Genomic DNA, 25,476 nt, shown 5'->3' on the forward strand with positions numbered 1-25,476 from the left:
GGCCTCTCTGGATCCTCCTGCTGGCTCTGCTGGCTGTCTATCCCCACTCTGGCTCCCACTGTGCAACCTTATTATTCCCTCTGGCCATAGCGATGGCCATGCATCTGTCTACTGCTGTCCCCAGAAGTCACTGCAGTGTCATTATTGCCGCAAAGTCTTGTGGGACACAGAGAAACGTATGGGATAGGGCTGAGTCTCAATGGCTAGAGTGTCTGGGTTCAACACATAGTGTTAGCTGGGATCATGGCCCCCTGTTTGTGCATTGCATGAAGGTTTTCTATAAGTTTTGCATTTTCACAATAACCCTCCAAGGTCAGTGCTATTATCATCCCCATTTTATGCTGCAGAAATGAAGGCTGCCAAAGGCCCAGTGACTTGGCCAGGGCCACACAGTCATTAAGTGTTTGAGGCCAGATTTGGACTCAGGTCCCCCTAACTCAGGGGTTTGGCACTGTCTGCACAGGGCTGCCCCGATGCCTCTTAGCTTTGTCCATATGACCTGTGATTAGGCAAAGACCATAGAGTAGCTAGTTTGGTGAAGAGAAGATTGGGACGGGGAGATGCCGTGGGCGGCATTTGGGCATGTGGGGTGCAGTGACCCAAAGGAAGGGCTAGCTCTGTTCTGCTCAACCCCAGAGGGAAGAACTGTGAGCATAGAGAAGCCAGCTGAGACTCAAGAATTAGAATTGTCTAAATATAGACCAGGCAGCTTTAGGAGGCACATGGGGGTGGGGAGCTGGGGTTCCCTCTCATTAGAGGCAGCCATCAAAGATCACATGACCAAAGGGCAGCTTCAAGGTGGGGATTCTCTTCTGGTTCAGGGGAATCAGGCAGCCTTGGAAATCTTCCCTCTGAGACCATCTGATCTGCTGGTGTTGGGCCTGATGTGGGGAAAACACAGGCTCTCAATAAGTCTGCAAACCTGGACAAATCACTTCTTTTTTAGCCTCAGTTTCTCCATCTATAAAATGGGGTATACTCATAGCACCTCTCTGGGAGGGTGGTTGTGAGGATCAGATGAGTTAAGGGTGTTTGTAAAGTTTCACAAGCCTCTCAGAGCTCTGGAAACGTGCTGGGATTCTCATCCTGTCTCTAGCATACCTCATGAGCCCCAGCACAGAGAATCATGAGCCAGGGTATGATGCGTGGAGAGCTGCCTTGGCCATTTGCTGCCCAAGAAGATGCTCCAAGGGCAGGTGTCTGTCCTCCTGAGCACACCCTGAGCCATCTGGGTGTGTCTGCCCAGCCCAGTTCAGTGAGTGCCCTTCACTCAGGGCCAGCACTTCAGAAGCCAGCCTGGGGTGAGCAGATGAGAGGTCTGATGTCAGATCCCAACCCCTCAGTTTCCTGTGATGTGAGTGTGGTCCAAGGTGGGCTGAAGCATGTGGGTGCCTAATGATAGGGCCTGGGCTGTCTCTCATCAGTCATATGGAGAGAGCTTCTGCCCCTTCAAGGCATCTAGGTCTGGAATGGTGCTGCTGTGAGTACCTAACCCACCCAAGTGGGTCTCAGCCCCTCTGGGGCTTGGCATGTTGTTTTCAGTTCTGATGGCTAAAAGTTTGGCATTAACCATCCAGCCCAAGTTGAGCTGGGGTCATTGCTGGACGGCAGGCACACAGAGATCGCCACAGGTTTACTCCAGGGTCTCTAGCTGGATGGAAATTTCAGAGGGTGGATTCCCTGGTAAAGCCTATGAAGTCCAGTGTCCCAGTCATGCCTCAGGAAGTATCAAAGACTTCCCTAAGTGAAATTCACATAGTAGCATTTAAAGTGATTCCCCTCCAAAAACATACAAGTCTGTCCTGTGAGCTTGGACTGGAGGAGAATTGGGAGGGAAGCAGTTCTTTTTCATTTCCCTGAACACAGACCCCAGGGGCTACTTATGTGATTCCGAGGGGGCTGAGGGAGACCAGGAATCCTGGTGTTCTTTGTCACCCAGTGTTCTTGAAATGTCTCTGGGCAGAGGTCTGGGACAGCTGGAAAAATGTCCACTGATCTGGGGGAAACCTCTGTTCAGTATAACTAGCATTGTTCCGAGTTAGCCTAGTTGGATTTCCAAGAAGTGAGACCCCTCGATTAGAATTCCTCAGAGTAATGCTTCCTGTCGGGCCCTTTCTTCTCCCCAGTCCTCTGACTGATCCTTCAGTCTAGTCCTGCCCATCCTCTCCTCCTTTGCTCTTGTCCCTGAGGAAATGGCCCTGCTCTGGCCAGGACAGCAGCCCTGCCTGTCCCATGCCCTCCTCTCAGTCAGGAGCCTTTCCCCACCATCATGCCTTCTCTCATTGATCCTCACCATCTCTTTGTCTGCTGGCTCCTCTCTGCTGCCACGCTGAGGTTTCCCTAATCATGAAATAACCTTCATTTGGCCAGCCTGCTAGAGGCTTAAATTATGGACCTGTGTCTCTTCCTTTCCCCAGTCAGACTCCTAGGAAAAGCTGTCTCTCCTCATTGCCTCCTCTTTCTCACCTCCCATTACTTTCTCATCCCCATGTAGTTTGGCTTCCAAACTTATCACTCAACTGCACTCTCCAAGGTTATCAATAATCTCTTAATTGTGAAACCTTGTGGCTTCTTCCCAGCCATCACCATTCTTAAACCCCTTGCAGTGTTGGACCCTGCTGATGCAGACACCCCACCCCCACCCCCAACCCAGATGCTTTCTCTTCTCAGGATTTCTCTGCCATGTCATATTGTGCCTCAGAGAAGTCTGGACCCACAAGGTTGGAGATAGGGTCATCACACTTACCATTCCAGCCAGGCTGGTCCATTTACTATTACACCCCCTTCATGCTTTGTACAGGCTGAGCCCACAAGACAGGAATGTGCTCTCTCTGTCTACCTTTCCCTCTCCCTCTCCCTCTCCCTCTCTCCCCTCACTCTCCTACTGTCCCTCTCTCTCTCCCTCTTTGAAGGACCACCTTCACATTAAGATGAAGCACTGGAGAAGATTTGCTTTAAAATATTTTGTTCCTTAAAGGGGTTAACTCCAATCATCTACAAACCCTTTCCCTGACAATATCCAATAAATGAGGCGTTACCCAAACAGAACCTCTGCCCGAGAATTCCAAAGTTCCTTAGTACCATTAGTTTATAGCTACTCAGAGGGTCAAGGCTTGCGAGTCAGCAGCATGCCTAGAGGTGTGCTTTGCTGGGGAAAACAAAACAAAACAAAATGGACAGAGAGGTGAGTCGAATAGAGATTCCATGACTGGCCAGTGGTCAAGTTTGGGGCATAGGGAAAGTCTGCTGACCTTGGAGTTGGGAGGTCTCTGGAACTTCCCAGCTGTTTGACTGGCATCCAGTCACCTTTCCTCCCTGTGACTCAGTTTCCTCATCTATAAAAAAAGAGATAGGAATGCCTCTGTCACAGCCCTGTGGTGAGGGTCAGCTGAGAGGATTGTGCAAAGTATTTTGCACGTCTCAGGCACTGGATGAATGTCAGCTGTTATTAATGGAAGAAGCATCCACACCAAGAATGGAGACCAAGATGGTGTCTTTTGTCCTTGGGATCTCCACCCCCCGCCCCTGGACAATTTTAAGTCATTTTTCCAAGAAACCAAAAGTAACATTCCAAGTAGACCCCAAGCATCTTGTGGGCAGGGACCATGCATCCTGTTCAACCCAGCCCAGAGCTGGGCATTGGTTCCTAGATTCACTGACACTAGATCAGAAGCTCTTCACTTGGTATCTATGGGGGTTTTGTTAATATTTCATTAACTATAAGTCCATGTCATTGTCTTCCTTTGTCATCGTCTGCACTACAAAGCGTTATTGAGAGAAGGGATCTGTAGCCTTCACCCGGGGTCCGTGGCACCAAACAGATGGAGCCGCCCTGGACTGTATGAATTCTGAGAGTGTAACTTGTGGCGGAGAGAGGGCGTGTCCCCACGGACAGTTTTCCTTCACTGCCTCTTAATGTCAACTGAGACCCATTTGGAACGTGCTGCCTTTGAGCTTCAGCCCCTGAGCTTTCACAGACACTAAGGGCTCTAAATGTTGTGCTGAAAGGTTAGAATTAAGGCTGGTGTCTGTAGGTTCCATGATTTTTACCACATGCACAGAGCTTTCCCACCCTCAATGAGAGCCTTGTAGAAATGACTTTGAGTGGGCACAAAGATTTGGGCCACCTTGTGCAGTCAGTTGATTCCCTCCCAGGGTCCCTTGACTTGTCCAAGATGTGGCTCTGAGCCTACCCCCTTGAGACCCAGACTCAGTGCCCTTCCCTTTCGGTTCTACTACTGCTAACAATGATGTGCGTGCACTAGTGACTTCCTGAAGGCCAGAGGCAGCTGTCAAATCGGGGGCAGTTGGGTCATGCCCTGAGTTCTTGGAAAGGTGTGCACATTGTGGAGGGTGAAGGGGATGCAAGGAGACTGGGCCCCATCTGACATTTGGTCTGTTTCCTGACTCCTAAGCAAGGCTGATCTGGAGCCCCACAAGTTTCCCTACTCTTGCAGCCATCCCTAGAGGTGTGGGGTTGAAGCTACACTCCACTACCACCAGGGAAGCAGTGAGCCACTGTCAACCATTCGCTTCTCACCTGTGCCTCACACCAAGGTCAGGTTGGCTTGGCCAGGGTGCCCCAGATCTGAGAGAAAACATAGGCTTTGGAGTCAGGAGAGCCCAAGTGAACTCCTGGGCCTCCTTCTACCAGCTGCTAACACCTTGGGCAAATCCCTTCATCCCATCTTTATTAAGTAGCTTCCATAATCAAGGCAATGTGCTCAGCTCTGGGGTGCAAATAAGATAAGGACCTTTTGAACTAGGAAAGAGTCTCAGTAGTCACAGCACATCAGTAAGAACAGTGGTGCTTAGAGATCATGTAAGCATTTTACAGGAGGGGAAACTGAGGCCCAAGGTGTTTGAACTAGGTTGAGCTCTTTGGAAGTAGGGACCGCGTTGGCTTCATTCTTTTTTTTAATTTAATTTAATTTTTTAATTAATTTGTTTGTTTCCTTTTAGTTTACAGGATTCAATTCCACAATTCCTTGAGTTTCACATTTTGTCCCCCTCCCTCCCCTCCCACCCATGGCGGCATATAGACAAGTATAGGATTCGTAAATACTTTCACATTAAACATTAGTCAGGTTATAAAGACGGATTGTATCAGATGGAATGAAAAAATGGTAAAAAGGACATAAAACCAAACAAGAGAAGGAAAAAGATCAGGTAGTTTGCTTCAATCTGGATATAAACTCAGTTCTTTCTAGTCCTTTCTTTGGATGCACACATTTCTCTCCATCATGAGTCTTTGGGGATTGACTTAAATCACTGCATTGCTGAGAAGAGTCCAGTCTATCAAAGTTGGTCATCACACATACGTTGTGTCTGTAATTGTGTACAAATTTCTCCTGGTTCTACTCTTCTCACTCAGCATCAGTTCGTATAAGCCTCTCAAGGTAAATATGAAGCCCATCTTCTCCTCGTTTCTCATAGCACAATAGTATTCCATCACGTGCATATAGAACAACTTGTTCAGCCATTCCCCAATTGATGGGCCTCCCCTTAATTTCCAGTTCTTTGCCACCACAAAAAGACTATAAACATTTTTGTACATATGGGTCTTCCTTCCACTTCTATGATCTCTTTGGGATATAACCCTAGGAGTGGTATTGCTTGGTCAAAGGATATAAAAGTATTTATAGGCCTTTGGGCATAATTCCAGATTGCTCTCCAAAAAGGCTGGATCAATTCACAACTCCACCAGCAATGCATTAGTATTCCAATTTGCCCACATCCTCTCCAGCATTTGTCATTTTCCTGTTTTATCATCTTAGCCAATCTCACTGGTGAGATGTGGTACCTCAGAGTTGTTTGGATTTGCATTTCTCTAATCAATAATGATTTAGAGCATTTCTTCATGTGCTTATAGATAGCTTTAATTTCTTTCTCTGAAAATTGCCTGTTCATATCCTTTGACCATTTATCAATTGGGGAATGACTTGTATTCTTATAAATTTGAATCAATTCTCTGTATATTTTAGAAATGAGTCCTTTGTCAGAAACATAGGTTGTAAAGATTCTTTCCCAATTTCCCACCTCCCTCTTAATCTTGGTTACATTGGCTTTGTTTGTACAGAAGCTTTTCAGTTTCATATAGTCAGAATTATCTATTTTACATTTTATAATGTTCTGTAATTCTTGTTTAGTCATAAAGTCTTTCCCTCTCCACAAGTCTGACAGGTAAACTATTATTTTACGAGACTGCTTACAGTATCAACCTTTATACCTAGATCATGCACCCATTTAGACTTGATTTTGGCATATAGTGTTAGATAATGGTCTATGCCCAGTTTCTGCCATACTATATTCCAGTTTTTCGAGCAGTTTTTGTCAAATAGTGAGTTCTTATCCCAAAAACCAGGGTCTTGGGGTTGATCAAACAATAGATTACTATAGTTGTTGACTTCTGAATCTCGTGTGCCTAATCTATTCCATTGATCCACTCCTCTATTCCTCAGTCAGTACCAAGTAGTTTTTATGACTGCTGCTTTATAATACAGATTGAAATCTGGTATAGCTAGTCCACCTTCCCTAGCATTTCTTTTCATTAATTCCCTTGATATTCTGGACCGTTTATTCTTCCAAATGAATTTTGTTACTATTTTTTCTAGCTCTATAAAGTAGTTTTTTGGCAAATTAATTGGTATAGCACTAAATATATAATTTAATTTAGGTAAAATTGTCATTTTTATTATATTATCTTGACCCAGCCATGAGCAATTGATATTTTTCCAATTAGTTAGATCTGACTTTATTTGTGTGAAAAGTGTTTTGTAATTGTGGTCATATAGGTCCTGGGTTTGTTTTGGCAGGTAGATTCCCAAATATTTTATAATGTCTACAGTGACTTTAAATGGGATTTCTCTTTCTATCTCTTGCTGTTGAATTTCATTGGAAATATATAGGAATGCCAAGGATTTATGTGGGTTTATTTTATATCCTGCAACTTTGTCAAATTTATTTATTGTCTCAAGTAGTTTTTTTTACTTGATTCTCTAGGATTCTCTAAGTATATCATCATATCATCTGCAAAGAGTGATAGCTTGGTCTCTTCTTTGCCTATTTTGATTCCTTTGATTTTTTTTCTTCTCTAATTGCTACTTCTAACATTTCTATTACCAGATTGAATAAGAGGGGTGATAGTGAACACCCTTGTTTCACCCCTGATCTGATGGGAAATGCTTCTAGCTTCTCCCCATTACATATAATATTTGCTGATGGCTTTCAATAGATGCTACATATTATTTTAAGGAAGGCTCCATTTATTCCTATACTTTCTAATGTTTTTAATAGGAATGGATGTTGTATTTTGTCAAAAGCCTTTTCTGCACCTATTGAGATGATCATATGGTTACTGCTAGTTTTATTGTTGATATGATCAATTATACTGATGGTTTTCCTAATATTAAACCATCCTTGCATCCCTGGAATAAATCGTACGTGATCAAAGTGTATTATTCTTGAGATAAGTTTCTGTAGTCTATTTGCTAGAATTTTATTTAGAATTTTTGCATCTATATTCATGAGGAATATTGGTCTATAATTTTCTTTCTCTATTTTATCTCTTCCTGATTTAGGTATCAGTACCATATTTGTGCCATAAAAAGAATTTGGTAGGACTCCTTCTTCACTAATTTTCCCAAATAGTTTGTAGTGTATTGGAATCAATTGTTCTTTAAATGTTTGATAGAATTCACTAGTAAATCCATCTGGCCCTGGAGATTTTTTCCTAGGGAGTTGACTGATGGCTTGTTCAATTTCGTTTTCTGAGATGGGGTTATTTAAGTAATTTACTTCCTCTTCAGTTAATCAGGGCAACTTGTATTTTTGTAAATATTCATCCATTTCCCTAATATTGTCAAATTTATGAGCATACAATTGGGAAAAATAATTCCGAATTATTGTTTTGATTTCCTCTTCATTGGAGGTAGATTCACCCTTTTCATTTTTGATACTCATAATTTGGTTTTCTTTTTTCTTTTTTTTATCATATTGACTAAGGGTCCATCAATTTTGTTGGTTTTTTCATAAAATTAGCTCTTAGTTTTATTAATTGAATAGTTTTCTTAATTTCAATTTTATTAATCTCTCCTTTGGTTTTCAATACTTCTAATTTAGTATTTACTTGGGGATTTTGAATATTTTCTTTTTCTAGGTTTTTCAATTGCATGCCCAATTCGTTGAGCTCACTTTTTTCTAATTTAATCATGTATGCACTAAGGGATATAAAACTTCCCCTAAGAACTGCCTTTAATGCATCCCACAAATTTTGGTATGTTGTCTCATTATTGTCATTCTGTTGAATGAAATTACTTTGGCTTCATTCTGTGTCATCCCAGTCCCCGGCAGACAGTAGGTGCTTAATAAATGCTTGCTGATTGGCTGGTTGCCTTCAAGGCTGGGCCTCTTTCAAAGGCTGTTGTGAAGATAAGGAGCACACAAGTGCTAGGTACAGATCTGCCATGATGAGGAGAGCCCTTCAACACTGGTTTCTGCAGAGTGCTGATGTCATCGGAGAGGTGAAGGCGGCCCCTTTTCTCCTCAGGCTAGTAGGGGAAAACGAAGCCCCAGACCAGCCCGCCTCACTCCCACAGCACTGAATTAGGGTTCCTTCCTCTGCCTGCCCCCCTGTTTTCTCCCAGTTTAACCTCAACTGTCCACATATCAAGCATGAATAAAGCTTGGGGGAATTCAGCCCCAGACATGGGGACAGTAGATGCAAAAGCACGGAGATGGGAGACAAGGGACAAGCACTCTATGGGAGGGATTCTCAGCCACCAGGCAGATGGTGCCACAGCCAGGGACTGCTGATCCCTTTCGGGGCAGCTGCCTTCTGGATGCCAATTGTAATAGCGGCGTCATTGCTTTGGTCTCTAGGTCCCAATGCCCTGAACACCGAGTAGTAGGCAGCATCCTGGGTGGGCTTCAACCCCAGCTGCCTGTGGCTTCCATAGGGCTCAGTTCATTTTTGGAGGCCTCAATTTGCAAGCAAAAGAATGGGATGGATTTGGATTAAGCAAGTACCTGAAGTGAAGAAACATCTAGTCCTGCTTCTTCATTTTACAGTTGGAGAAACTGAGGCCCACAAGGAGGGCCTGGATTCTATCTGGAGGTAGAACTGGGTCCTCTGGATCCAAATCCAGCCCTCTGACTAATGTAGCCTAGATGCTCCTTCTTGTCGGGGGTCAGAGGCCACATCCAGGAAGGCCTCATGATACTCTGTGCCCATCAGTCGCCTTGGATGTGTATGTATGTGTGTCCGTTATCCATGGTCATGTGTGTACACATACAGGCACATATGTGTCCGTGGATGAGGCACTGTGCCCAGAGATACTACAAGGGCCAGAACTCCCCCAGCTGGGGAACTCTGCACCTCCCCCATAACCGTGGGGTGTTCTTTTGATACCAAAATCAAGACTGATTATAGGGAGTGGTGTGACCAATCGCTATGAACACCCACAAACAGGGGCAGCCTAGGGCAGCTGCTGTACCCCAAATCCCCACAGAGATCATGGACAGCAGACAAGGCGGGGAGGGCATCGCCCCAGCGGCCGCACATTTGGGGTTTTCTGCTCTGTGATGAGCGTGGATGGGAAGGCGATGTCACGCCCAAGCACAAGTTAGCTTGTTGATCATGTACCAGTCACGATATTCTTGTTACCGCCTTCATAGGTCGTAGCATCTTAGTCATGACTCAGAGCCCTCAGTACCTAAGTTAGGACTGTTAAGAGGTCACCACATCCAGGCTTCCACCTTCCACAGAGTTTGTTTTGTGGCTTTTCCCTTATTACGGTATTTTAGGCCATTTCCCCCCAGTCGGGATCCCCACAGGTGCCTGGTCAATTGTGAAAGAATAAACTTCGGCTTCCGGGCTGTCCTGGATTCCTTTGTGTGCTGTCTCCAAGGAGGGAGAAGCCTAGAGGAGCCAAAGGCAATGTCGGAGGCCCAAGCCTCTGGGGTGGCTGCACTGTCCCAACCTCTGGAAGACTCTTGTCAGACCCCAACTTGGTGCCCGCCGATCTGCCCACAAATAACTGTTGTCCTCTGCCCCCCAGGTGATGCAGGTTGTGAAGGAGCAGATCATGAGGGCCCTCACGACCAAGCCTAGCTCCCTGGACCAGTTCAAGAGCAAATTGCAGAACCTGAGTTACACGGAAATCCTGAAAATCCGCCAATCGGAGAGGATGAACCAGGAGGATTTCCAGTCTCGGCCCATCTTGTAAGTTGCTCCTGCCTTCCCCCAAGGCTGGCACCCCCGTCTCAGTCAATGGCCTGAGCACAGAGGCCAAGGGGCTGTCCAAGGACCGACGTCCTGAGAGCTGCACGGGTTGGGATTGTATGTGCACGTGTGTGACTCTCCATATAAATGTGTGTCTGCATGTGTGTGGATGTGTACATGTGTGTGTGACTGTGTGTAAACGTGTATGTGTGTGTGTGTGTGTGTGTATTTTGTGCATATGGATGACTCTGCAGGGCCCAGCCTCTGCTGGGCTGAGGGCACAGGCCTGGAAACAGAGACCTGGGCCTGAATCCCAGCTGGCTGACCCTGGGCTAGCCCCTTCACTCCTCTATGCCTCAGGATCTTCATCAGTCACTAACAGAAATGGGAATCCTTCCACTCCCTTCCAGGTCGGTTGTGGGCAAAGTGGTGAGTAAACCTTGGGATCCCCAGACAGCTTGTGCTGCCCCCCACACCCCACCCCCGACAGTGGCACGGAATGCTTTCCCTTGTACTTGGGTGTCCCGGACGGGCAGAGTCTCCAGGCAGCAGGGGAAGGCTTATTGATTTACTGGGAACACAGCACTAGGAACCCCCAGCCCCCAGCCCAGGGCCCCACAGCAGGAGGGTGTGTCTCCCCCAGGAAGGCACACCTACTTTGTGTATCACCCAGCTGTTTAGAGCTCTCACAACTTTTGTCAATCCCTCTCCTGAAAGTTTATCTTTGAAAAAAATTTGGTTTGGCCTTTCCCAGGTTCTTCCAGCATGTTTTGTTTTTTCTCTAAAATCTGTTCTGTCTGAGGCCCTTTGAAGCACTGAGATGCCCCCTCACAGACAGGCCAAAGCAGCCCCGAGCACAAGTCATGTTGGGCAGCTCTGTTCAGAAGGAGAGGGCCCTGCCGCCTCCCCACCAGCCCCCACCCCCACTGCCACCTGCTCCTCACTGGCTAGTAGAGAGGCACCTACCCTAAGAGATTCTCAGCCACCAGGCAGACGTTCCCACATCCAGAGACAGCCCAGTCCTCCTGGGGGACAACTGGGACAGCTGAATCACTGCTTCTGTCCCTAGGTCCACCCACCCTGAACAGCCCATAGAGAGCTGCCCAGGGTGGGAGTCCTGCTCCCGAGACTGGTCAAACCAGAGCTTAATCCATTTTATTAGGCTTAGTTTGCAAGTAAATGGATGGCAAGGATTTGGAGGAAGTGGCCCCCTCGGGATCCTAGGAGATGTGGCTGGGAGCCTTCTCCCTGTGCTCAGAGAGGCCCCGTGCTTACTCCCTGCTGCACTCTCTCCTGGCTCTCTGGAGGCAGCCTCCAGGCCACACTGGCCCCATGTTTGTGCCCATCCTGGGCATCTCCTCTGCTCCAAGAGCAGCCCCAGGACCATGAGCCTTCTAGGACGTGGTGTTTTGAATCCCAAAGGCCCAGCTCTGTGCAGGATGGGGTGCCAGCATGGGGGCAGGGCAGAGCTAGGGGCAATGGAAGGTGCTGCTTCTCTCCTGTGCTTGGCACATGCACCTGGAAACCTCCCTGATGTCAGCACAAAGCTTTCCCTGGGCTTCTTCAGGAGCCCTTTCCCAGGATCAGACAGAAAAGTCCCAAAGAGTGGAACCTGGGAGCCCAGAGCTGAGAGGCCAGGCCGAGTGACTTACCCAAAGTGACACAGAGAGGCAGTGGTGCAGACAACATCAGACCCACCTAATATCTGATGCTGCTGCCTGGTGCCAGGGTGTCTGAGACCTAAGAGCTCCGCCATCCTGTATCCTTGCATGGGATAAGCTTAGGATGCATTTTTTAGAGCAAACCGGGCACTGGGGGCTCAACTTGGCCAACCCCTTCATCTCACAGATGAGGAGACTGAGGCCCAGAGCCATGAGACAATCTGTCAGTAGTCCTACTGGAAGTGGCCAAGCCAGGATTTGAACCTGAGTCAGCAATCTTTTTATCACTCTCCATGGTCCAGTAGCTAGAGGGCTGGGCCCAGAGTCAGGAAGACTCAAGTTCCAATTCCACTTCAGATGAGTGACCCTGGGCGAGTGACTTTGCCTTGGTCTGCCTCGGTTTCCCCAGCTGTAAAATGGGGGTGATAGAAGAACTTGCCTCATGAGGTTGTTGTGCGGACCACAAGAGATAATATTTGCACAATGCTTAATACATGGCTGGCATGTGGTGGATACGGCTTAAATGATGTTGCTTCCATTATTCTTTAGCTACTGCTTAAAACAAGAGGGCAGTATCAAAGGATCATGTCTGAGTCTGACCTGAGTTATTTTCAGCGACTCTGCCGCCAGGACTTTGTTCCAGGCGGGGCAGTGACCTGGTGTCTGCACTGCTCCTCTGCCTCAGCAGCACCCAGTGTCTGGAAAATGCTTTCTGTCTCCTGGTTTCCCATCACCCCATTTCCAGCTCAGACACTCGCTGGGGCTTCCTGGCCTGGTTCATTCTCCAGGCCCTGCCAGGGGCAAGACTCTGGGTGGAAATCCTTGAGGCAGAGAAGCCCCCAAGTGAAGGTTTATTATAAAGGGAAAAACAGTCAAAACACAGGAAAAGAGAAAATGTGGCTCCCATTTTACAGCTAAAAGTGCCCCTTATTCATTCATTCATTCCCTCAGTAAGCATCTATCCAGGGCCTGCTGGGGGCTGGGCACTGGCCTCCTACTCAAGGACCAGCCTCACAGCATGATGGAGATGCTTGTGTGAACATCCTGTGATGTTGTCACTGAAGAGCTCCCATCATGGAAAATTTCTTCTGGTGAGGAGCACCCTTCCCGAGGGCAGTGAATGCTGGGGAGGTCCTGAGGCATTAGAAGTTAAAGGATCCCCAAGAAAGCCTCAATGGCAAATGTCTGAGGGGGACCTGAGCCCACATCTTCCCCACTCCCAGCCCAGCACTCTCCATTACCCCAGACCATCTCAGTGATGGAGCTGAATACCACACACACTCCCATCCCTCCCCCCCCCAAAAAAATGAAAAAGAATGAAAGAAGAAATGGGCAGGAGATATATTTGCCTTTTAATATATGCAGGGGACAAAATCCCCTTGTTGTTAACAAAGTGACAGGGACCACCTGGGTGCTGCACCCAGATGGGTCCTGTCCTGTCCTTCAAAACCACTGACCAACAGGCACTTCCCCTTGAAGTCAGTCATTCAGTTAATAAACATTTATTAAGCACCTACTGTGTACTAGGCCCTGTGCCAAGTTCTGGGAGCTGTCCATTGTAGAGAAATTGACTTTTTGGCAGAATGATCAAAGAATGAGTAGCTCCTGTCTAGGAGGGGGTTTCCAACATGTCTGGGGAAAGGGGGTACCTGCTGCTCTGTTTCTTGGTCTTTGATTATCTTTCTCTGAACAGTTCCATTAATTACTTTCCACTTTGGGAGTTTTAATGAGTAAGGGAAGGGCATCCAGCACTCAGTTGGGATGTTAATGGACAGAAGAAACAGGGCTAATAAAAGCAGCATCTGGAAACCATTTCTGTCTTATTTTGATGGCAAACTGAGACAAACCCAGGTGGGGTGGCCAAGTGAGTGGTGCTGTAGGTCTTTAGGCGTCAGGTTAACATGTGAATGGAAGAAATCGAGACCAGGCCAGTTCTACCTTCTGATATGCAGAGCTTGATAATGACATCCTCTGTACCCCATAATGACCAGACATCTGTGCCAGTTTCTCCCTTTCTAACAATCAATTCCAAAGTTCTTACGAGAGACCTTGGGAGTGTCCTTGCATCACTTCTTCTGACCGCCATGTGAACACTTACCCTCTGTGAGTTCTCCTTAAAAGTCTTTTAGGCAAGACTGTGACCAGACCGTCAGAGTTGTGTGCTCTGCAGTTCAGAGGGAGGGAGGACCTCAGTGTCGGATACTGCTCCTGCCAGGTGATCTTCAGAATCTTCCTAAGACAATTCAAATGGGAGTGATTCCATTTTCTGGTCTGGTGCTGGCAGACAGCTGTGAGGTCAGCACCATGGCTCTGGACCTTCCATCTGGGAGGCAGCCCAACACCTCATCTCTACCATGGAAGGAACACCAGATTTGAAATCAGTCTGTTGGGCTACAATTCTTGCACTCCTACACAATGCTGGCAGGACCCTGGACAGATTGATTCACCTCTGCAATGGGCCTCAGTTGCTTCATCTGTGAAGTGAGGGAAATAGAGAAGATGACTTCTGACACAGCTTCCATCTTTCAACTACGAACCTTCCTGTGTGTCTTCAGCCAAATCTGCTTCCCTCACTGTGATTTAGTTCCCTCAGCTAAGGAGATTGGACTAAATGGCTTTTTAAGGTTCTTTCCAACTCTAAAAACAAACAAAGAAAAGAAAAACCCACTGTGAATACTTCTATCAAGTGCTAACATGAAAAAAATTAATTAAAAACTATGCCTCCTAGGAAATGGCTTTCCTTGCTTACAGTATCTCATTAGCTTCTGCCCTAAATGAGTCTATTTAATCCAAAATAGGTAGACCAATAGAAAGATAGTGAGGTAGACAGGAGAGGGAGAAGGAGAGCATCTATTAAGCACTTACTGTGTGCCAAACGTTGTCCTAAATACTGATAAGTTTTGAAGTAGAGAAGATCGGCAGTAAAAACTAGAGTTCTGTGCAGTCGATGAAGATGGGACATTCCCCAGCTCTCTTGGAAGGATGATTTTGCTCCCACACTCAGGTCCTCCCTTCCTTGTCATTGCAGTGATTCACTGGTGGGTATAAGGGTGTTTCACTACTCCCCAACCCTTCCTCAGCTAGAGCCAAGGCTGGTGGAAGCAGCCAATTGGCTGAGTCCATTTTCCCCAACAGGAAAGTCAATAATACATCACTTCTGTGATTGGGAGATGGAGATGGAGCCTAGAGGGGCTTTGCATGAGCATGAGAGCAAGCCAGGGATGGCGGCTGCATTTTCATATCCCACGCCATAGATGGAGAGACATCAACATATCAGATAACAAGGCTGGCCACCATGTACTCCCAGAACACACTCACCTGTGAGCAAGTTGTTCCCGTACCTAAACATCAGCCCAGGATCCAGTGTGCCCCAAGAAGCTTGCTAAGCACAGTCAGGTTAGCTCTGTTGACTGCTGTCAATCAATGAGGATTTATGAAGCACTTACTATGTTATGTTCCATGGACAGCCAGGTGGCACAGTGGATAGTGCACTGGGCCTGGAGTAAGGAAGATTCATCTTTGTGAGCTCAAATCTGGCCTCAGACACTCACTAGCTGTGTGACCCCTGGCAAGTCACTTAACCCTGTTTGCCTCAGTTTCCTCATCTGTAAAATGAGCTAGAGAAGGAAATGGCAAACCACTTCAGTGTCGCTGCCAAGAAAACCCCAGATGAGGTCACAAAGAGTCAGATATGACTGAAAAATGACTTAATAACAACAACAGTGTTCCAGACACTATGCCAAGTGTCGAGGATAGTCAAAAGGCTAAAACATCCTCTAGCCTTTTAGAGCTCAAGTTCCAAAGGAGGAGATAGTTTGCCAACAGCTAGGCACATGGAAGATGTAATCCAAGGATGGCCCATACGAATGGGTCACCTTGGATAGTGAGTGAGGAAATGGTGGCCAGATGCCGTCTTTGCTGCAGGAAAGAAGGCACAGTCAGCCTTAATTCATGGGGCCATGCCATTCATGTTGGTGGACTTTGTCTCCTCCCCTTCAACACTGAGGGTGACCTCACCTCTGGGGCTGATGTACCTGCAGCCAGTCTAAAGCCAAGCCTGTCCACGCTTGGCAAGGCAGACCCTAAGGGTACAAGCAATGGCAAGGCCCAATGGAACCTGCCAGTCCTTCAGCCTCATGGAACCTTCTAGAACCATGGAGGGCCTAGCCAAAAGGAAGGGTCACATTCAGAACTGACTAGGGGTTCAGGTTGTACAAACTGAGTGTGTTCTTCGGCAGAGTGAAAACAGCGGACCTTAATTAGAGGTCCTCAAGGCCATGTATGATCAGAGAAGGGGGCGTGGGAGCTTTTATTTTCTTCTTTTGCTGTTCAAAGAAACTCATCAAGTCTGAATTTAAATCAACTGATAAGCTTTCGTTGAGCACCTACTATGTGCCAGGCTTTAGGGGAGGCAAATGCAAAGAAGAAAATGATTCCTACTCTCAAGTGGCTGAAGAGTGTCCCCACCCAAAGGGTAGCCTTGTTAATGTCATTGTATGAAGTACCCACTATTTCTAAAGAGCTGATTCAGGTGCCTCTATACTATAGAATTTTAAAATATTTTAGGCAGTATCGTTATAGCGCTAAAATGAAATCTGCTTTATAAGTGAGGGAAAAGGGATTAATTGTAGTTTCATTTTGACAATTTTTTCTCGTAACAAAACCAGGTAGGCCTGTCATGAACAAGAGTTAGGGGCCATCAGCTGGACAGCCTGAGTGTGGTACTGGGAACCACAAATGATTCAAAGGCCCAGGGCTGAGTCTTTTCTTGGTTCTTCTGGAGGATTTAGGAAAAGACAACTGGGATGCTATCTGCTAGAGTGGAGAGGAGGCCCACACCAATGAGATTTTGGAACCATTGACATACTGAAGCATTATATTATGTTAACTCAAAATGTGTTGGCAAACTGAATTCACTTCTTCATTCCCTCAAAGTCCTATGGTCTAGTCTCTCCAGAGGCCCTGATAGTCCCATTTTTAAGTTGATTAAACTGAGGCATAGAATGAGATTTTATTACTATAGATAGATAGATAGATAGATAGATAGATAGATAGATAGATAGATAGATAGATAGATAGATAGATAGATAGACTTAGCTCTTTTCAGCAATATAATCATCTAAAGCAATTCCAAAAGACCCATGATGGAAAATGTTATCCACATCCAAAGAAAGAACTATGGAGTCTGAATGCAGATTGAAGCAGACTAGCTTCTCTTTTTTGTTGTTTTTCTTCTTTCTTGTGGTTTTACTCTTTTGTTCTGATTCTTCTTTCACTACATGATGAATGTGGAAGTATATTCAATATGATTGTAGATGTATAGTCTATATGAGATTGCTTGCCATCTTGGGGAGGGGGAAAGGGAGGGAGAGACAAAAAATTTGAAATTCAAAATCTTATAAAATGAATATTTTAAACTATCTTTACATGTAATTGGGAAAAATAAAGCACTATTAAGTGGGGGAAATAATTTTAAGAAAACAAACAAAAGAGAAAGCTAATCCCTGAATCAGCTGCCAGGATTACAAGTCTAACCAAACTTTGCTTCTCAATCTCTGTTTTGGATTTGGGGGCTTGGAATAGGGAAAGAATGTTTTATTATTACATTATTTGTTTTGTTGTTTAATAAAATGTCATGGGCTGGTTTGGTTTTTGGTTTTGTTTGTTTTAATGTACTATATAGGTCCTATAGCGGACTGGTAAAAGTAAAACACATTGGTGGGGGCTCCCAAACTATTGTTTAGAAAGGATTCTGACCCATAACTTACCTAGAGCCTGAGGAGCTGACTGGGGCAGGGGAGGAATGGGAAGAGTAGAAGTGTGACCCTAGTGACCCTCACCCCCTACATTTGTTCTATTTCCTATTGACTTTTAACAGGGAACTGAAGGAGAAGATCCAGCCTGAAATCTTGGAGCTGATCAAACAACAGCGTCTGAATCGCCTTGTGGAGGGCACCTGCTTCAGGAAATTAAACAGCCGGCGAAGACAAGGTATCTGGCCACACTCCAAACAAGAACCGCCAGGGCAGCAGCACTCCCCATACCATGCACCAGTCATGGTGCAGAATGGGCTGCCCTGCTGGGTTCCTCCTGAGAGTAGGGGTGGGCACCTGGAGAGAAGGTCTTTCTCGGAGAGCATGGTCAGTGGTCTCAGAGATGAGGGTGAATGCCTGGTACAGCTGGGCTTCATCACAGTGTTTCATAAGGTCTCATGTTCTGGGGGCCCAGACTGACCAGGAAGACAGACAGAGCATAATGATTAATGGAAGGATACACAGGGGAGGGCAGTCTGGAGCAGAGTGCCCTGAGGATCTGGACCCTCTTAGCTGAACGTGTTGGTGGATGAAAGCACAGACTGCCTCCTCAAATTAGCAGATGTCAGAAGCTAGGAAGGGGAGCCAGCATTTAGGAATACAGAATTGGGATCCAAATAGGTTCAGCAAGCTGAACCCCAGGCCAAGTCTAATAAGGTGAGGCATCAGGAAGCATCAGAAAATGGAAAGGCTTGGATATGGGTATAAGCAGTCAATCTCACAAATGCAAAATGAATGAGACCCAATGACAAAGTAGTTCATGTGAAAAAGATCTTGGGAGCCCAGGGGACTGCAAGCACCATTTCAGTTATCAGTGACAGGATAACCGCAAGAGCTTATGGAATGTTAAACTTTAATATGAGAAAGTAGAATGGTCAGAATGGAGGAGAAGGTGGATAGTCCCACTGGCCTCTGCCCTGTCAGGTCCCATCTGGACTGTTGTAGCCAATCCCAAGGGCCACACTTGAGGAAGGACGTTAACCAGCTGGTGAGGATCCAGATGAGGGGGACCAGGACAATTAGGGGACACGACACCAGGCTATGGAAATATCTGTTATGGGCATGGGGCACATTCAGCCTAGAAAAGAGATGCTTTAGAGGGTAGGACTGAGAGCGGGGTCCAGGGATTGGAGGGCAGTCGTGTGGACTGGATATGCCCCCTCCAGACCAATGAGTGGGGAAGTAACCCCCCCTCCAGAGGCAGAGGACCCAGATTCAAATCCTACCTTTGGCAGTGACTCCCTATACAGCCTTCCTTGGGCAGAGGTATTTCTCTAGGCCTCAGTGTCTTTACCTGTGAAATGAGGGGGTACGACTAGATGCCTCTGGGGCCCTTTGAGCTCCTAGGTTGTAGAAATGCCAATTTCATCCATGTATAATCATCACAACTGCTCCGAAGTGGAAGAGGTCACCTCTGGAGAAGGGGACATCCCTGTCACAGGAGTGCTGAAGTACATAGGAGTGGCATTTCCTTGCCAGGCTCATTTCCATCGAGCTGGTGCCCACCATCTTCTGGCTGCTTTTCCTATGGCATGTTCCCTTAGGGCTTTACATGGTGGGGGTGGGGCTCTTATACAATTCCTCCCACTTTTGTCCCCTTCTAGAGCAATGCTATAACCCTGTAGCTATAATATATGTAGTTATAACCCTGTACAACTCCCCGAGTTGGGAGGATTCAGCAGGAAAAATCTGTTCTCATTCATTGAGAAACTCTTGAATTTTCCTCTGAGAAGCCCTGATCCCAAAGGTCACATCTGTGAAGACACCTGTGCTAACTCCTGGGGCAGACCTCCATCCCTCATCCCCTGCCCCCGCTCCTCTGACACCTCTCCCCCAGTACAGACCCTCATCCCCTGACCCCCCCTCTCCTCTGACACCTCCCCCCCAGTGCAGACCCCCATCCCCTGCCCCCTCTCCTCTGATACCTTCCCCACCCTGGTGCAGGCCCCCATCCCCTCATGCCTGGACTATTGCAGTAGCTGCTGGGGGTCTGTCTGCCTCCAGTCTCTCCCCACTCCTACAATCGTGTCACACACACACACGCCCTCCCCCTACTCAGTAAACTTCAGTGGATCCCATTGCTTCCAGGACCTAACAGAGAGTCTTCTGTTTGTCATTCAAGGCTCCTTCCTCCCTCTGCAGTCACATTACACAGCACTACCTCCTACTATGAGGGAGACTCTGAGGGCCTGGGATGTTCTTTCTAAGCTGAAAAGGCCAGAAGCCCAACATTCCCTGTCCTGAGGGAACACCCCCAATCCCCTGGGAATACAGTACTCTGGGACCACTGGGTTCTTAGCAGGAGGCTCACCACCATTCAGCGCTAGGTCTACCCCAACCCTCTGGCCAGTTATGTTGGGAGGCCCAGGTACTGCCCAGGAACATGTAGCAGCACTCTGGGCTGCCAGGCTTGATGTTCAGCCCCAGGAGAGTAAAGATGGAGGAGGCCTGGGCAGGGTTCACTTGGAAAGCTTCCTTTTACACTGTATTTCGTCCCAAGTCCAGCTCTAGCTCTGACTTTGCTACACAATCTGGGCGATCTCAGTCACCCAACGATATTAAAATCCCCCTCGGCCTTCAGAAAATCAGAAGGTCTTGCCTGATCTTTGCTGAGTTGGGAGTCAGAGAGCCTGAGGGCAATCCTGGCCCTGCGGCCTCGACCATCTCCTTATGGGAAAAATGAGGAAGTTGGGCCAGGCAGCCTCGACGGTCCCTCCCAGCACCAGCTTTTGAGGGCTCTTAACCAAGCCAAGCATTTGCCAAATGGGGCTTCCTGGGCTCCCATCTTAGCGCTTTGCACTGTAGAGAATCATCACACTTGGTGCATCCAGGGGCACCCCGGCGACATCGCCAGCTTGGCCTACCGCCCATGTTCTTACAGCTGTGATGAGCCCCTTTGGAATGCTGAGATGCGGTCAGCCTTTCTGGAGATGAGTCGGACTCCGAGCTTGGTCCTGGGGGCAAAATGAACCGGCCCCTGCCCTCAGAGAGCTCACATTCTACCACATCCACGGAGAAGCAGCCGCAGGACAATGTGGGGAAGGACAGCGACGCCGGGGGATGAGGAAGGACTTGCAGCTGAGCCTGGAAGGGAGCTGGGGATCTCTGGAAACGCCCCGGGTCCAGACGCCGCTGCTGCGGAATGTTGATCAGCCGCCTGGGGGTCCTCCCTATTTTCTGTGTGATAAATGGGAACACGCCGTCCCGGAGGTGCAAGAAAACGCATTGGGCTGCGCTGGCACCTGGGGAGCAGGCGGCCATCTGTCTGGGCGAGGAGGGGGAGATGGAATCATTTCCCGGAGGGAGCCACGGCTCACGCAGCCAGCGGAGTCTCGAAGCCAGTGGAGAAGAGCAATTGAATGCTGCAAGCAGGGCCGCACCTCGGTGGCAGCGTCTGCAACCTTGGATCAGGGTTTGCAGGACCTGGTGTATAGGTAGTAGCGGTAATGGCAGTAGCAACAGCAACAGCAGCAATGATGGTGGTGGGATCACTATATTTTAAGGGGGGAGCTGCTAGAGAGAGCGCTGGTCCTCTAGCCTCAGACACTCACTAGCTTTGTGACCCTGGGCAAGTCACCTAGCCCTGTTTGCCTCAGTTTCCTCATCTGTAAAATGAGCTGGAGGAGGAAATGGCAAACCTGTATCTTTGTCAGGAAAACCCAAAATGTGGTCACGAGTCAAATAGGACTGAAACAACAATGTTAACTAGGACCTCCGGGTCTCTCCTGGGTGTGGCCCCAGCACAGGCAATGAAGAGACGAATCAGGGAAAATGAATGAAAAAGCAGTTCTTGAGCGTCGGACTCAAGCTTCTTGCCGGTTGTCCTAGTGAAGTAAGAGCTGCTGCGGGGAGAGCACAGTTGTTCCCTTTGGCATAAGACAGAACTTAGCCAAAGGTTAGACTATGAGAGTCCTTGGAGGTGACCCAGGATCCTCGGAGGCTGTCTTCCCGACCCCTGAAGTCTCTGAATGTGAGCCTGCCTCTGCCTTCTAAGATCAGAGCGTCAGCCATTCAGAGCTGAGAGGGGTCCATCATGTCCACTCCGCTCATTTTACAGGTGAGGAAACTGAGGCATGGAGCGGTTCAGTGACTTACCCAGAGTCACACAAGTAGTGAGTGTCTAAGACAGAATTTGAACCCAGATCCCCATGACCCAGAGTCCAGCTGTCACGTGACTACTACACAGTTTCTTGTACCTGCTGTCTGAAGACTGACCTCACCAAGTAAGACAGGCTTGAACACCAGGTGATAATTTGGGGAGACAAAATGGACAAAAACACAAAGCAAACTTTGGTCCTGTGCCACCCCCTCTGCTTTAGAAATGACTGTGACTCGTTGACTGAGGAGGCAAAAGGTGCCAAGAGTTATGCCATTCTTGAACTATGGATAAACATTAACTCACCTGTTAATTGTGTGAATGGATGATTTTCCTCCCATGACCCAGCAAGCTGACAAATTCTTGGAGAAGCTAAGTTATGGCCACATTGATGTTCTTCCTCTAAATGACACCCCAAGACTCAGAGGAAACGCAGGTGAGCTGAAGGGCACTCCCCACTCCCCTCCGACAAACACAGATTGAGGAGTTGGCTTCACAGCATGCCCAGAGGCAGCTAGAAACACAATTTCATGGAACGTTGAGCTCAAGCAAACAGACCCCCCTGGAGATAATTGGAGCCAAGGGGCAGCATCTGTCACAGAGGACAGAGAAGGTGAGAAAGTGGGGAAGAACTTGGCAAGATGCTCCCAGCTCAGTCAGCTTCCGCCGGTTTATATTCTGTTAGATGTGAAAGCAAATGCCTGCAAGCACAGCAGAAACCCTGCTGGGAAGTCAGGCTGGACATCAGAAACAACAGAGGCCAAAGGTGTGGGGCCAGCCTGTGCATCACAGAGACTCTTGGAGGAAAGTGGGGAGGAGCTGAATGTCACAGCCACCAGACAGGCTCACACAAAGAAGAAAGTCGACTGAATTGAGCAGATGTGACCTTTGGAGGAAGGTGGCTGAAGACGACAAACAGCATTGCCTCATTAAACAGAAAAAATAATGGAAGAGAAAATAACTCTGCAGAGATCTTAGCGTGAGACCCACCATCTTCAGAACCCATGCACCTGAACTGCAAGGAGAACAGAGAAAATGGAAGGATCTGCGGCCATCTCTCCAGAGAGCTGATCCCATGAGAAAGTGGAGAAGCCGAGCTCTGGGACTGGCCACTTCAGCACGTGGCATGCTTGTTGTGTGCAGAGGTCACGAGAAGCCTGGACGGGCCCTGACAAATCCAGAGAGGAGGAAGATGGACTGGGAGGGCCTTGATGTTCAAGCCATTGAGGGACTGGTTTTTCAGAAGCTCATCACAGTTTCACAATGAGGCATCTTCTTCGCTACACCGTGGACTGACTGAGGATTGTAAGGAGTAGAGTGTCTGACCGCATCTGCTTTAGCTCTGATCCCCCTAGATCAGCCTGTGTCCTGCTGCACCCAGTTCAGTCATCCACTGAGTACTGACCCCAAGAGAGGCACAAAGGAGAGACCTCCACTAGAGAGGGAAGGAGGCTTAGCCAGCAGAGCTGGGCCAAGAAGGCCTGAATGCAACGTCTGCCACCCACTTAGAGGCTGTGTAGGCACTCCCCCCCTCTGAGACTCAGTTTCCTCATTTGTAAAGTTGGGGTGATTATACTTGTCATACAGCATTTGTGAGGTTCCAAAGAAAGAGCTGATGTTTCTGTGCTTTAGTTCCCAAAGCACCAATGGTGTAGTGGATGCGGAAAATGCTTCTTTGCTCCTCACTTCCCCAAACAAAAAAAACACAAAAAATAGAAAACAAGTATGTCTCTTTTCACTGTTGTTGGATTGTGCTGTGGCTAACAGATGGAAGCCAGACATCTGGGTAATTTGTGTTCTCTATCACATTACTCTGTCTGAGCTACAGCTGGTCGTGTAGCCCTGGCTAGAGCAAGTGCTGTGGACATGGTAGCCTTCTGTGGGCATTGTCTGGGTAGAGGAGTGCACAGCTGTGCAGGGTGAGTGCTCAGTGGAGACCTGTGCAGGTGAGTGGTAGGATGGCTAGGCGTGGTGTTTTTGTAGGGCAGAGATATGGGCTGATAGATAGATGGATGTGTAGGAAAATGGGTAGGTAGATAGATGGGTAAGAAAGTGGTTAGATAGATGAACAGGTACATGGATGGGTGAACGGATGGATGGATGGATGGATGGATGGATGGATGGATGGATGGATGGATGGATGGATGGATGGATGGATGGATGGATGGACGGATGGACAGATGGACAGATGGAAGGATGGATGGATGGTCGGATGAATGGGTGGACAGATGGACTGAAGAACAGATGGATGGATCGATGGATCGACGGACAGATGGACAGACGGACGGACAGATGGATAGTCGGATGGATGGGTGGACGGATGGATGGATGGACGGATGGATGGATGGACGGACGGATGGATGGATGGATGGACGGACGGATGGATGGACGGACGGACGGACGGATGGGTGGACAGATGGATGGATGGATGGATGGACGGATAGATGGATGAATGAGTAGGTGGGTGGATGGATTACTTTTGACTACATTTGCCATAGTACTTAATATGTCAGACATGCCAGCTTGAATGCTATCTGAAATCAAAACCACAGGCTCTAAAAGCTAACAGATGCTGCTCCTCCCGTGTTCGCATTGAGTCTTACCATTCTAAGAACTACTCGTTAGGATGTTTCACGGTGATCTTGTTATGAGATCAGGGTCCTTAGCCCCTAGGGACTATCTTTGGATGGGGAAATAGGAGAAGGCATGTGCCTCTGATTCAAAAACTTATGTCTTAAAGACACCCCTCCTCCCTGCCTCTCCCACCTGCCCATGTACGCAGAGAGCCTGTTTTTGCCCATAACCATGAACACTGGCCTGAGCTGCCCATTGTTCTCTCAGAGGCCCCCAGCCCAGGGTGCACACCAGCCCATGGCAGAGAGATAGATGGGCAGGCACTTAGATAACAACATGCACCCAGTCTACTTGACTCACCCACCTTTAGGCCTGGTATAGTGAGAAGCCTCTGGAAGCCTTTTCTCTGCTCCTGTCAGTGCTTCGAGGACAGGGCCAATAGCCCCTTGAGGCCAGGAAGAAAGCAAGTCAGACTGGGGAGCAGCCTGGGTCTTAGCTCCTCAGCCTTCTGATGGCCAGGCCTGCTCAAGCAGCCATCCAGCTCACGGGCTCAGAGCTGCTCTGCTGCATTTCATGAATCAAACACACTTTTAGAAGGCTACATTCTCAGCTGCACTGGGGAAAGGCCTCTTGGAAGGGAATTCTGAGTCACCAGTTTGGGCTTTCCTTTTTTTTTCTTCCTATCTCCCCTGCAGCTGTGGCATAGGGATCATTGCCATTTCCAGAAGGCACACAAAGGTCTTTCCCCGGGATGACCAAGCATTATTATGCCCACTTCACAGATAAGAAAACTGAGTCTCAGGGGAGTTGGGTCACTTGCCCAGGGTCTGACCCAAGAGCTCCGCCCTCTTTTGGTTCGGCCTCCTCATTTGTAGTCTTTCTTCCCTCCACTTTGGAGGACTCTCTTCGCTGAAATTTTATTGAAACCACCACCAAAATTAAAGTAATTTTGGTTATTTTCCTCTTCCTTTAGTTCTCATCAACAACTGATCTACAAATTTCAGTTTTTGAAATGAAAATGAGATCCTGATGAAAGGCAGATGTCCTACCTGCAGGAAGATTTAAATCATTGTTGATTGAGTATCTACAGGGTCCTAGAGTCAGGACCCA

The 25,476-nt window shown here is 47.7% G+C and overlaps 1 protein-coding gene across 5 annotated transcripts in view; it reads left to right on the forward strand.

Annotated features, from left to right (window-relative positions):
- The window catches only part of ELMO1 (engulfment and cell motility 1), a 391,469-nt gene that overhangs the window by 341,366 nt on the left and 24,627 nt on the right, over nt 1-25,476 (forward strand). For all 5 annotated transcript variants that reach the window (XM_069084405.1, XM_069084406.1, XM_069084407.1 and 2 more), the window contains 2 exons: nt 10,059-10,222; nt 17,762-17,874. In XM_069084405.1, coding sequence (XP_068940506.1) covers nt 10,059-10,222; nt 17,762-17,874 — 277 coding nt within the window. The remainder of the gene's footprint in view (nt 1-10,058; nt 10,223-17,761; nt 17,875-25,476) is intronic.

The sequence above is a fragment of the Petaurus breviceps genome, unplaced genomic scaffold (assembly GCF_028583685.1).
Source record: "Petaurus breviceps papuanus isolate PSGF00001 unplaced genomic scaffold, PetGlider_PUasm1.0 174, whole genome shotgun sequence".
In the NCBI taxonomy this organism is placed as follows: domain Eukaryota; kingdom Metazoa; phylum Chordata; class Mammalia; order Diprotodontia; family Petauridae; genus Petaurus; species Petaurus breviceps.